A 13,750-nucleotide genomic window follows, 5' to 3' on the forward strand; every position below is an offset into this window, starting at 1 on the left:
TTAAGAAAACTCAATAGTTTTATAAATTCATATTGGTGGACACATATTCAATTATTCTCTCTGAAATCCTTTACCCTCTTTAAACTCAACCTTCTTCACCTACATCTCTGATTATCGTTTTTCATAAAGTCATCATTAAACAAATTCTTACATTTAAATAATGGGAAAAAAATTCTTATTTAACAAGAAAACTTTCTCATTCTTATTACCCGTCATATTATGATTATTACAATTATTAGCAGGCATGAACAAAAATATTTTTAAAACAAAAAAAAAAAATTACGTCATTCCTAATTCCTCTATTTCGACAAATTACAAGATATCAGGAGACTTCCACGATGGCTTTTTACTATAATGAGATTATTATGGACCTGAACCTCTTCTCCTTCATCTCTAATAAAGTTTTAAGACCTTCTCATCACAAAATGATTATTCACTCGCATTAAAACATTGTCTACCACTTCTTCTTTTCTTCTTCAAAATAAAATTAAACTGGATCATGAAATGAGAATATGTTATCAAATCTCATCCATTTTTCAATACCATTATGTTCTTAGCCTTCTAAGTTTATATTGAGGTAACATTCTACTTCTTTGTTCACTCGAAAGATAATGATTCCACAAGCCTTTTAATTGATCAGTAAAATCTGTAACAATAATGTGAGCTACCTGATGATATGTTTTTCCATTACCTTTATAGACATTAGCAACCATAATAATTTCTTGAAAATAATTTAGTATTTCATATTCAGATAATCCATCTATGTTCTATTCATATATTACGTATGGTAAAAAAGTAGATCTTACTATATGTTCTATTTTTTCGAATTGCATATATCTAGTGGAGTTGGCCTTGGATACCAGTTGCATGTAATTGAAATATGTCATTTAGAATTCCTAGCTGAATACTCATTAACATAGTCTCACCTAATCTTGTTTATTTGTAAATCTATATTCTTAAATTAATTTTCTATATTGCTAATTTCAGAGTCAGATACAATAAGTGAGTCTATTTTACTTAATATATTAATATGAGATTGTTTTGAAGTAGATGCACTATTAGTAATATTTAATTTTTATAATTTATTAGAGATTTGTTCTAATAAATCAGTTTTATTTTTAGAAAAAATAGTTTTTAAATGATATGAAATTTATTTCATGGGGAACAAATAAATAAGTTTCATTTGCTTATTTAATGGTAGGATTTGTTCTAATAAATCATTTTTATTTTTAGAAAAAATAATTTTTAAATGAGATGGAATCTCATAGGGAACAAATAAAAGAATTTCATTTGCTTCTTTAATGGTAGGATTAATGAGAGATAATTGAGTCTCAATTCTCTCTAATTGTTTACTCATAATTTTTAAAAATAAATGAGTATAATTATTTTGTTGGATTATATTATCTGTGTTTTTAATTTTTGTTTTATAATTATATTTCTTTATTGGTGATGCTAAGATTTGAGTACCTCTTTGGCTGTACTTAATGACTTTAAAATGAGGATATTTTTTATAAACAATTTGATCACTCTCTTCCTTAATCCATTGATTAGTAGTCCTATTTATGGTTGATAATTGGTTTGATTTATAGATTTCAAGTCATGTAAAGAAATGTATATTAGTTTGTATTCCTTCTAAGTACTCATAATATTTATCTTGAATATAATCTTGTTCCATTTTGTAAAAGTTGAAAAGAATAATAATCTCTTTTGATTATTTTCTTTTTTCATATAATCTTGTTTAAAATATTTTTTATTTATTTTGAAATATTCCTTATTAATGGTGTATATTTGAGCATCATCTCCAATTACTTGTAAATATGTTGGAGGAGATTTACTTGCTCAGGATTATAAGAGATGCTATACTAGGATTAATAGTATATACATGTGTGTCAATAATGTTTCCAGGAATAACTCATCTGATCTGGGTGTCTATATTTTGGGATCTAGTGTCCAAATTCTAGGATCTAGTGAAAAATAATGTGAAAATAATATTCTAAAAGGTTGAAAAACTATTTTGACTGATCCGTCCTTCTTTTGGTTTATGTATTCAAAATCATCTATAACATTGTTTTCTATTTTAGATAATGTAGTTATATTATCTAGCTTTCATTCATTATGAAGAGTAATTTGATTCCAATGAATTTGTTTAAGAATCTGTATGCTAGAGTTTAGTATGTTAGATTGTAATAATTCTGGACTGGTAATAAGAGCTTGTGGTTCTAGTGTTGTTTTCATAAACTTATAATGAATCTTATATACAACGGTTAAATGATGTGATTATTTCATCATATAATAACTACTTGTTTTAATACTTAATGTTTTAGCATGTATAATATTAGTATCAAATAATGAAAGTGAATAATTAGAATTACAATTGAAGTAAACCTGGTCTTGGAACATGCTAGATTCTACCATACCAAGTAATGAGCCATAAAATTTATAATGTCTTTCGTCTCTTAGACAGAGTAGTACTGAGACATTTAATCCACTTTTAGTGGATCGCTTTATAGCAACTTGTACTGATCCAATATATATGAAAGAATATTTATGTTTCTTATAATGTTTAATAGCATCTTTGGTTAATAATTGTAATGCTTCACAATCATTGTTTAAACTAATAGTTTTTTCTACAGTTTTAATAGTATAATTAGTAAGAAATGATAATTTTAAAGAAAAAGTAAATTATTTATAGATTTGATTTTTTGGAACATTAGGAATTTTTAAATCTTATAAATTTATTTATATGTTTAATATATTATAATCTTCTTGATTGATGTTATCAGGCTCTATAGGTATACTAGTAGAGGATCCGGATTTGAATAAATAATTCATTGAGACGAAATTTTTAAGCAAGGATTTCCTATATTAAGATCTTGTGGGAACACTACTAGGATCACCCTTAAAACTCTCTAGCATAAACAGACCGACTAACAGATTTTTATAGCTTACAAACACAAGACTCTTTATAGTCTATCGTTGTTAAAAATTTGTATCAATGATTATTTTTTTTTATAAGACAAGGATACTCAAATGATTCTTTATACTTTTAATTTTGTTTTTTAAGAAATTGCAATGATCATTCCATTCGTCTATTGTTGCCTGTCTACTTTTAAATACCCAACATCTGTAAATCATTGTTTCTTTATCTTGTTTCATTAATTATTATTTTTTATTAAGATAATTTATTCCATCTATCATTATTTTTAATTCAAATCTTCTATTATAATCTAAACATTTTAAATCATAAAAATCACGTTAACCAACACTACAAGCAAAATGATATTCCATAAAAATAATAGATAGCATAACAACAATATAAAAATATAAAATAGATGTAGCTAATGTAAATGATTTGTATATTAATAAAATTAAGATCAATAAATAATACCACATCATTTAATCTTAAAGATTGGTTCTAAGTGCAAAAGCCTTAATTTTATAGGCATATATTCTCCATAAATCTAAGATTCAACTTTTAAATATAAATATTTTTTATAGAAAATGTTAATACGTTTATTTGAGTTTGTCTCTTCATTTTAACTGTTCATATATTTTATTTTATTTTTTAAATTTGTTTACTTAATTATTAAAAGAGTAATTTTTAATATATTGATATATATTTTTATTTTTTAAAAATATTTTAAAAATATGAGGAAAACAAAAAATAAAAATAAATTTATACTGACCAAAACGGCCACTGTCAAATCTGGACAGCAGCCTAGCACGACTTAACTTTTACTGACCTCCTTGCATATATGAAAAGCCACACCACGTGCGTCGCATGTCGTATTCGATTTACGGAAAAATATAAAATAATTTATATAGTAAGTATGCTGACTTTGCTTAATATATTTGAAAAAGATTATGACGTACTTGGATTCGAAATGACAAATTATGGCCCATTTTTTTTTATGTGAATTTCAAGCATGTCAATTTTTTTTCTCATAAATATTGAACAAAATTTATAGACTCTCATTAGTTTGTATTTATAAATTATTTTATCTCATTTAATTATTATAATTTTTTAAATTTTTACATAAAATATAATAAATAATTTAATTTTTTTAAATTATCAAATAAAAATTTTATTAGAAAATTATATTTTAACAAAAATTTATTTAATTTTTAATTTTTATAACACCTTATCGTATAACTAAACGATACCTAAAACTTTTTAGTAATAATAATAATAATAATAATAATAAAATACTATAGTCACCATCTGCTGCCCCGTGACTCCGTCTTCAACGACCGTTCAACGGCGTGATTGTCCGTTATAATACGAAATTAGGAAAAAGGAAAAGAAAAAGAAAATAATATCAAGAAGGAAATAGGGTATTCTTCTCTCTCCCGCACAGATCTGCTGGCTTTTCGCTTCCTGGCATCAGATTTTCTGTCTTGGCTCCCAACGCTCGAAACAACACAGTCATCCAAGGTCAGCTCCCCCACATTCACAGCTGAATCTTTCTCCCTAATTTACCCTTTATTCATTTTCTGATTTCGATCCGTGCCCTACTCTATGGTTTACAATCTTCGATTTTGTCTGTTGTCTTTTTTTCATCTGCTCTTTTGTTTTCCCCTTTGACGTTGCATTTAATCTCTTTACTGATTTTCTTGTGCTATCTTCCTTATGGATCTTGGAGAACATTGTCTGTTCAATATATGTAGACCTAAACCTAACCCTTACTATCTGTTTGGTTTCCGAGAAATGTTTGGGAATACAATGGTATGGAAAATAAAAGAATGGATCTCGCCTCTATTATTTTCAGGGTTTATCTTAGCTAATGAATGCCGTTTCCTAGCATTTTGCTTGATGTGCCTGAGAAGTAATTGAATGTCTGTTTTCATTCACTTAACACTTGTTACTGCGGAAATTCATTTTATAGTTTCAAATATACGGAAATATATATATATATATATATATGTATGCATTTATATATTGTACACGAAAATACACAAGCTTAATGATATACATACATGCAATGTATTTCATGGTGTATACTTGGTTTGATTGAAGCTTACCGTCTTATTGTAAAGGTTGATTTGAATGGAAGGAGTTGGGGGTGACAGTGCAGCATCAACACCTGTGAACATATTTTGGCAAGATGTGTGGAGGCGGTACCAGTATTTTCTGGATAAGACGACTCCACATGCAGTCTATAGATGGATTGGGACCCTCGTTGTAGCGTTGATCTACATTTTGCGAGTTTATTATGTTCAAGGGTTTTACATTATCTCATATGGTCTGGGGATTTATCTGCTGAATCTTTTGATTGGATTCTTGTCACCTTTGGTTGATCCAGAGATGGAAGTTTCAGATGGGCCTATGCTGCCGACAAAAGGTTCTGACGAATTTAAACCATTCATTCGCCGGCTTCCAGAGTTCAAGTTCTGGTAACTGAACAATTTTCTTGTTGTCCGGTTTCTGTTATCAAGTGATGTGGTTCTGTCATATTAAAATTTCAACGCATCCTTAGCAACCTATACAAATAGATTCTCGGTCATCACTACTATTATTCTCTTCAAAATTTCTAACGTTTGAGTCTTTTTATGCATGCTTTTTATGCCCAAGGTCATATCATATTTCCCTTGCTTGAAAGTTTTGTTTTCTTTTTCAACAAAATATAACTCTTCTCATGGATGATCATATTACACATCTAAGGTGACATATTTCCACATGACATGCAATGTGGCTTAAGACTTATAGTGTGCTAAACTTAATTGCTTAGACTTAGCTTTCCCATTGCTGATTTACGCATACGGAATGGCTGCCACTTCTCTTTACATTGAATGCTTTAGCTAAATGGTGCAAGTTGCATGTGCTGGTAACTTCCATCAAGTTTTCACTTGAGACTTATTTTTACTAAGATTTAAGGTCACTCTAGGCTCTAATGATTAGGTATGGACTTGGGCTCCAAAGGTGGACTTTAGTGTGTAAATACTTGAGTATAGGAAAGTGTTGAAGAATCCCACATTGCTTGGGAAAGAGAGTTCTTGCCTTCATAAGGATTTCAAGGGATGCGAACTGACATTTGACTAGCCCTTTTATAGTACGACTTTAAAAGTAGCTTGTACTTTCTATTATAATTGGACTCCCTTGGAAATCCCTATGAAGGGCAAGAACTCTCCTTCCCAACAACGTGGGATTCCATTCACCATCTTCCTATACTCAATCAAGGGTGTTACATAGGGCCTCAAAAGTTTCTGAGTGTTAGTGTTTGTCGTTATTATTATTACTTTTTATAAGTAAACGATTATATTGATATGAATAGGCATCGCCCAAGTACACAAGATTGTATACAGAAGGTAACACCTAGTTAGGAAGAGGAAATAGAAACTAGAAATTCATGAAAATTGAGGCCACGGAAATCTACAACTGTGGCCCATAGAAAAAGAGTGCTGACAAAAAATAATCTAAGTTCTTCTAATGAATGCTCTCTCTTCAAACGTCCGGTCATTTCGCTCCTTCCATAGGCACCACAGAATACATATCGGAACCATTTTCCACACCGCTAAGATTTGTGGGAGACCTCATAGATTTGTCCAACTGGCCATGAAAATTAGTGTTTGTCGTTATTTCTGCACTGTGTCAGTGGAGTCGACCGTACTGTAACTCCTGAGATTGTCTTACATGTGGTTTGAGTAGTTGAAAGAATAACTCATTGAGAGTTAATAGCATAATGCTAAAGGTTTAATCAAGTGTCCTAGGAAGGCCCAAACAGCAACTGTCTGAAGCTGTGGTGGTTTGCAGAATTTCTGCAGTGGCCTAAACTCCATTCTCTTGAGCTCTAGCATGCATTCAATACCCTGTTCATCCAAATAATACTTGAGTTCTTATTTAATTTTACTGACAAGCACACAAGTTCCTACTTATTCTTTGCTGTATAATGTGATCATTGCATTGAACAGATTTTAAAAAATTAAAATGCAAGGAAGATCAGTTTGTTTTCTCTTCGAGAAGTTTATCAATCGTGAAATTCCTAATTTTTTTTTAATTCAACTTGCAATCTCAAAATATGTCATAAATCTGCCATTTAACCATGATCAGCACTTAGGTTCAAATCCCCTTGGGTGCAAACAATCTCTAGGGGCCATCAGACTGGTGAATTTTTCCCTTGAATTACCCGAGATGCACTTGCGGAAAACTCCTTGCCGAGGGCCTATGCAACCCTAGGATTAGTTGGGATGCTGTTCGTAGACACCCAGTGCCTATAAAAAAAAAAAAAAAAAACCCCATGATCAGCACTTATACAACCTACAGAAGCCTTAACAAAATCCTTGCCTTTGGTTTTTCGCCATGTACTAAGGGAAGACCTAAGCGGTAGAATTTGTCAACTTGAATTCCATGTGCGAGAACCAATTTCTTGTGTTTCTTGTGGTTGATCCAGTTTGCCCAAGAAACATTAAGGAATAATCAGAGCTATTACGAAAGGGAAAATTTTCGTCTCATGGAAATCTTGAAGAAGACTTATCAAAAAAAAAAAAAAAAAAATCTTGAAGAAAAACTCACCTTTGTTCAGTTTAGAGTTGCACAAAAAAATTGCTGCCTCTAGGGATCTCTTCTAGGTTTTGATGTTGGCTGTTTGGTGTGAAAACTTCTCAAAACTTACTTCTATGCTGTGGCAGCAAGAAAAACAAGAAGATGCTTTCTTTATAGATGTAACGCCCCAATGGAAAGCCCAAACCACATGGCCTATACTCCAAAAAGACTAGTCAATAATGCAATTGGAACCTAATAAAGAGCAAAAACTTCTCATTCTTAAGCTATGTGGGATCCCATTCACCACCTACCCTTATCCTTATCATATGGGGTATCACAATATAACTCAGGGTTTGCTGAGAATCTGTATAGAATCGTAGGAGGGATTTACTGATATATTTTTCAGAGGTATAAAGAGGAAACTTGATCAAATTCTTTGAAGTTTCTCACTTTGAAAGGACTTTTATTAAAAAAAAAAAAAGAATTCTCACTTTAAAAGGGCAACAGATCTCGGAGATGGTTCTTAGGGATTCTCTTCTTGGCTTTTGATGAAAACTTGAGGAAATAGCTAGCTATAGGGGCTGACAGACCTGGCAGAGGAGTGGATTAGTTGATAAACGTGTTTTAAAGATGATTTCAATAGAAAACCTACTTGAAACACTTTCACTGCATATTGTCACATTGTGCCATTTATTTGAGTCACTTTTTGTTTTTATATTTTAATGTTACCCATGTATGACGAGGACGGGTCCACATGCTAGAGTTAGTAAGGGAGACATTTTCCTAGTGAAGAAAATAAGCGTTTTTATCACATGAACTATTAGGATTTCGATTAGGATTAGTATTGACATTCTCTCCCTCTCCCTCAATTTTGATTTATCAGATTGTCACATGTAATGATTTAATAAAGCGTTCAGTCTTGTTTGAAAAATTCTTAAAGTATACGTAAACCCCCCACCCCCCCCTCCAAATGCTGGGTGCATGTGCAAAACTTGCATATATAAAAAGTAATAATATACATTAATACTACATGCTAAAGTTTTTTGTATATTATTCCAATGCCTCTTTACTAATCAAGAGTTTGTTGGAACCTTGTGTGCATTGCTGCATCCTGGTTATCAGCATGCAAGGCTAAGAATTATTATTTTTTACTTACCGAAATGGGTAAGAATATTTTCATTTTTTTTTTCTGAACAAGGCTCTTGTTTTTCATTTATGATTGCGTTACTCATATTTATGCATCTAGTTTCCTTTTGCTAGTATAGATATCTCCTCCGTCTCCCTGGTTCAAAATTTCTGGTTGCCTTGGTCTCATCACCACTGCAAAAATTTCTTGTTGCCGTCTCACACTCTGATACGAGCATAGGGTTACATAAAGTTCCATAATGATGATATCTTTTTTTTGATAAGTGATAGATAAATTTTATAAATAAGAATGAAATAGGCATAGCTCGTGCACACATGAAGTATACAAAAGAACACCTAAATACATTCTATGAACGGTAAATTAAAGCCAAAAAGTCATGCACCTTGTTCCCATTTAGTACAATAGCTGAAAACCAAAGCATTAAAGTGTGTACAAAAAAAATCTGCAGCTCTGCCATTGTGTGCTCTGCCTTCAAAACATCGTTCATTCCTTTCCAACCAAAGACACCACATGATGCACAATGGGATCATCTTCCGCATTGCTGCCACTTGGGGACAGCCTTGGATCATTTTCCAGCAGCCCAATAGATCCACCCTCAATGGCATTACCCAAGCAATATCAACCCTTCTAAAGATCTCATCCCACAATGCGCATGGCACCTCATAGTGCAATAAGAGATGATCCATTGATTCTCCACTTTTTTTACACATATAACACCAATCCATCACAACACATCCCTTCTTCCTCAAATTATCCGTGGTTAAAATCTTCCCAAGAGCAGCAGTCCATACAAAGAAAGCTACTTTAGAAGGCACACAGGACCTCCAAACATTCTTCCAAGGGAAGGGAGTGTTAGCTTGTGATGTCAATATTTTGTAATACACCCTGACTGTACATTTCTTACTATCATTGAGCCTCCATTGCATTCTATCTGGCTGTGCCATGAGGTGTCCCATGAAAGTCCCTATTAAAAAGGATATGCCATTGGTAAGAGCCGTGAAAAGATACCTGCACATCCGCCACTGAATCATCCTTATTAGTAGCAATACGATAGAGGGCTGGGAAAACCCTATCTAGAGTGCGATCTCCGCACCACACATCCTGCCAAAACTTGATTCTAGTACCCTCTACGGCCACAAAACGTATATGTTTTTCAAGCATGACCATCCATTCCTTATAAATTTCCATAATCCCACACCATAAGCCCCCCTCACTCCATTGGAGCACCAACCCCCCCTCACTCCATTGCCAACCCCCCCCCCCCAAAAAAAAGCACTTCCGTGTCTAGCATCAATAATCCCCTTCCACAACGACTCTCCCTCCAAATGGTATCTCCATAACCATTTCTCCAATAAAGTTGTATTGAATGTTCTCAAATTGCATACTTCCAAGCCCCCATTCGAGACTGGGGAACATAAGGTAGGCCAATTAACAAGATGGTATTTCTTTTCCCCCCCTATTCCCCCCCATAAGAACGTCCAGAAGAGTTTCTCAATCCTATTCGCCACCCCTGCCGGCAAAGGAAACAAAGATAAAAAATAGGTGGGGAGATTAGTTAGGGTACTCTTTATTAAAGTGAGACAACCCCCTTTCGATCAATACACCCTTTTTCCAACCCGCCAACCTCTTCTCTACCTTCTCCACTATCCCATCCCAAATAGCTCTAGCCTTAAACTTTGCACCCAATAGAAGGCCCAAATATTTTATTTGCAACAAAGACACCTTACAATCCAGAAGGCTTGCTAAGCTATTAATGTTGGGCACCACACCCACCGCAACTATCTCAGACTTACCAAGATTCACCTTAATGATATCTTGTACACTAGGTTTTTGTTTGTTCTAAGATGTTAATACTTGTTTTTGCAACTGCATATAAATTTAAGAAAAAATTTGGGGAGCAGCCGGCGCACACCCTAGCAAAATGACTAATTTGTCCCTGCAACAAAAAGCACGTCCCTCTCTCAGATTTCATCCATTTGAAATCTACGAAGCTTCCTCCCCCCCACCTGCCATCCCTCCCAATCCCCCCTGCCATCCTCTCGTGCGTGCATATATAAATGGGAGAGGCATGGAGCATATAAAGGGTTGAGGGAGGTGTAGTGGAGCTGGTGGTGGCAAGGGGGAGGCGGCATGGTGGTTGGAGGGCGGCATGGTGGTTGGAGGGCGGCAGATCTAGGTCAAATGGGTGGAGAAACCCATCGGAGAGTGCGGGTGCGGGTGCGGGTGCGGGTGGAGGAGATCGGGGCTATGGGTGGCTAGGGTAGGTTGATGGTGGGGAGGCTCGAGGTGGCGGTTGGAAGTCGTGGGTAATGGCGTATGACAGGCTAAGGTGGAGAACCCATGTATGGGTGAAACCCATTTCGGGAAAGAGAGAGAGAGAGAGGGCTGCCGTGCTATGGAAGCTCGACGGTGGCTGGGGGGAGGTCAAGGACTTGGTGGTGCTTGACGGTGGGGTTGGAGGTTGATGACAGCGGCAGTAGTAGCGGCGAGAGGGAGAAACCATGTAGGAGAACCCATTTTAGGTTGAGAGAGGGGGCTGCGCATGGGGGCTTGAAGGTGGCTAGAGGTGGCTGGCGTGAGGGGGAGCCGATGGTGGTGGCCGGTGGCACTGCAGGTGGCGCACGGCGGGGTTAGGTGAGCTGAGAGAGGGAATAAGGTAGGGGGATGGGGTGCTGGGTGAGCGGACGTTTTGTTTAAATATATATATACATATACATATAAGATACACGTAAGGTGTTCTACAGATCAGCCGTGAACAGTGACTGATCTGTTGTAAAACTCTAAATTTAATAGTCATGACTGAGAAATAAGCTATCCTTTTTTTTTTAGGAGAAATAAGCTATCTTATCTGTTGCATTATTTTTTTTGTTGCTATATCTTTGTGATGGAGAAAACTATAGAACAACAGGACAAAAAGTTACTTTCCTCTGTCTTGCCCATTCTTATGATCAATAAAATGTTGTTTACCGATAAAAAAGTTACTTTCCTCTGTCGGACCTTGATTCTGACTTTTTAAGTACTTTTAGCAAAACTGTATGTCTAGATGTGGCGGATGTTAGAGAGGTCAGTGCTAACTAGAAAAAATTGCAAAGGATTGTATAAAAACAACCTAATTGATCAAATTTGCTTCCTATGGGCTGATGCATGCTACTTCCTTGGAAGTTGGGAAAGCTTGCAATTTGCATTAGTCATACCTGTATTTCTTTAGCCACTGGAATTATGTGAACTTGCTCGGTTGATATGCATATTTCTCGAGTTACCAAAGCCTTTCCCCAATTTACTAGGGATGGCTTCACAAGTATTTTTGTTTTGAAGATGCATTCATTGGATAATATTTTCTGTTTGCTGTCATGTTTCAGGTACTCCTTCACCAAAGCTCTGTGCATTGCTTTTGTCATGACCTTCTTTGCTATGTTTGATGTTCCTGTCTTCTGGCCCATTTTACTTTGTTACTGGATTGTTCTGTTTGTCCTTACAATGAGGCGCCAAATTGCACACATGATCAAACACAAATATATTCCATTCAACGTAGGGAAGCAGGTGAGATTCATACAGTTCTAATTAACTTTCTATATCTGGACTGACCGCTTATCCTTAGAAGCAACTTTGTTCCTTTGTCATTAGCTTGTGTTGCCGTAGGAGCAACCTTTCCTGTAAATGATTTCTGGCGGTTGAAAAATTAACTTTTTATCATTGACAGAAATATGGCAAGAAACCTTCTGCAAGTGGCGGTGGCTCCCGTGGTGACTGAACCTCTTCTAATTTTATTATGATTAGGGCAAATATAAATTTACCTGATGGCCAAAAAAAAAAACAACAAAAAAGGAAAGGCTTAGGGAAGATTTAGGATAGTAGATTTCTTTTTTGTATGGATTGTAATATGAAGTTCAATTGTCTTGTTTTTTCATGATACCAGAAGAATTGCCAATGTTGCAGGGAGACTTTATTGTCCATATACAATTCAGATTCAATTATTACGTTTTTCAGATGACTGTCAATGTATCTGCATCTGCATGATGCAGAATATTTCCACCCTTGCGTGGTTTCCTCTGTTATCGATAGCAGATTCCTGTGCTTATATAAATGTCTTGCAAGTGAAAAAGAGTTATCAATGTAGGAGAGGAGTAGTTGTATGGCCTATTCTCTGTTTTCACAAACTCTTTTCCCTGTTTACACTTGTGGTCGGTCGCCGCATGAAAAGATAAATGCTTTAGTTACAAAATGATTTTAAAGTAAATTTATAAATTGATGTTATTTGATGTGATATGTTCGATTGTAAAATTATTTTTATTATAAAATAATTTAACGTATTATATGAAATAATGTTAAAAAATGAATTTATTTTAGTGGGATGTCTGGGTTATAGCACTTCTCATTAAAAAAAAAAACAATTGATGAAAGGGCCCACGGCAAAGCTAGGAAAATGAGGCCGAAATGGTAAAAAGCTCCAAAACCAATGCAAAGGATCTCAAATGGCATCAGCAAACAAGTAAAAAAGGGGAACAGAGGAAAAAAGAAATGGGATTTAGCATAATCAATCCAGATTTATGTTTGCCTTAAAGTTCTGTTTTTTATTTTATTTTTGTTTAATAATTTTTGTTCATGGATTTAGCAGATGCCTAAATATTCAAATATGAGTATAATAGAATTTTTCAAAATAAAATTGTTTTAAATTCATGATTTAATTGTTCTAAGAAAGTACCGAAAGGCATGCTTGGATCCATCATTATGATGTTTTTTGAAAGAAAATTTTTTCTCATCAGTCACTATTCACCACTCTACACTTCACATCCTATGAAAAATACTTCCATACCTTATGAAAAACATTCTCACATCTTATGAAAAATACTTCTATACCTTATGAAAAATATCCTAACATCTTATAAAAAAGTTATATATGAATAAATAGTTACTTATACATAAGCTCATAACATGCTTCTTTTGAAATCGGGGAACATGGTGCGTGGTCGTCTCTAATCCTCCAAAGTGACAACTATTTAATTACTGAAAAATTTAGCTTTCATTTAAGTCTTCTTTCAGTTTTGAAGCAATGGGAACTCAATTAATTATTTGTCATTTGTCATTTGTCAACAGAAACAAACGGACCGGACCAGACCGGTCTG

At 34.3% G+C, this 13,750-nt stretch overlaps 1 protein-coding gene across 1 annotated transcript; it reads left to right on the forward strand.

Annotated features, from left to right (window-relative positions):
- Window positions 1-4,308: 4,308 nt before the first annotated feature.
- LOC109020736 (protein RER1B-like) lies at window positions 4,309-12,729 on the forward strand. The gene is made up of 4 exons (XM_019003262.2): window positions 4,309-4,435; window positions 5,038-5,394; window positions 11,987-12,167; window positions 12,328-12,729. Exons 2-4 carry the CDS (start codon window positions 5,048-5,050, stop codon window positions 12,376-12,378), a joined length of 579 nt encoding a protein of 192 aa, XP_018858807.1. The 5' UTR covers window positions 4,309-4,435; window positions 5,038-5,047; the 3' UTR covers window positions 12,379-12,729.
- Window positions 12,730-13,750: the final 1,021 nt, after the last annotated feature.

This window comes from Juglans regia, chromosome 16 (assembly GCF_001411555.2).
Source record: "Juglans regia cultivar Chandler chromosome 16, Walnut 2.0, whole genome shotgun sequence".
NCBI lineage: Eukaryota > Viridiplantae > Streptophyta > Magnoliopsida > Fagales > Juglandaceae > Juglans > Juglans regia.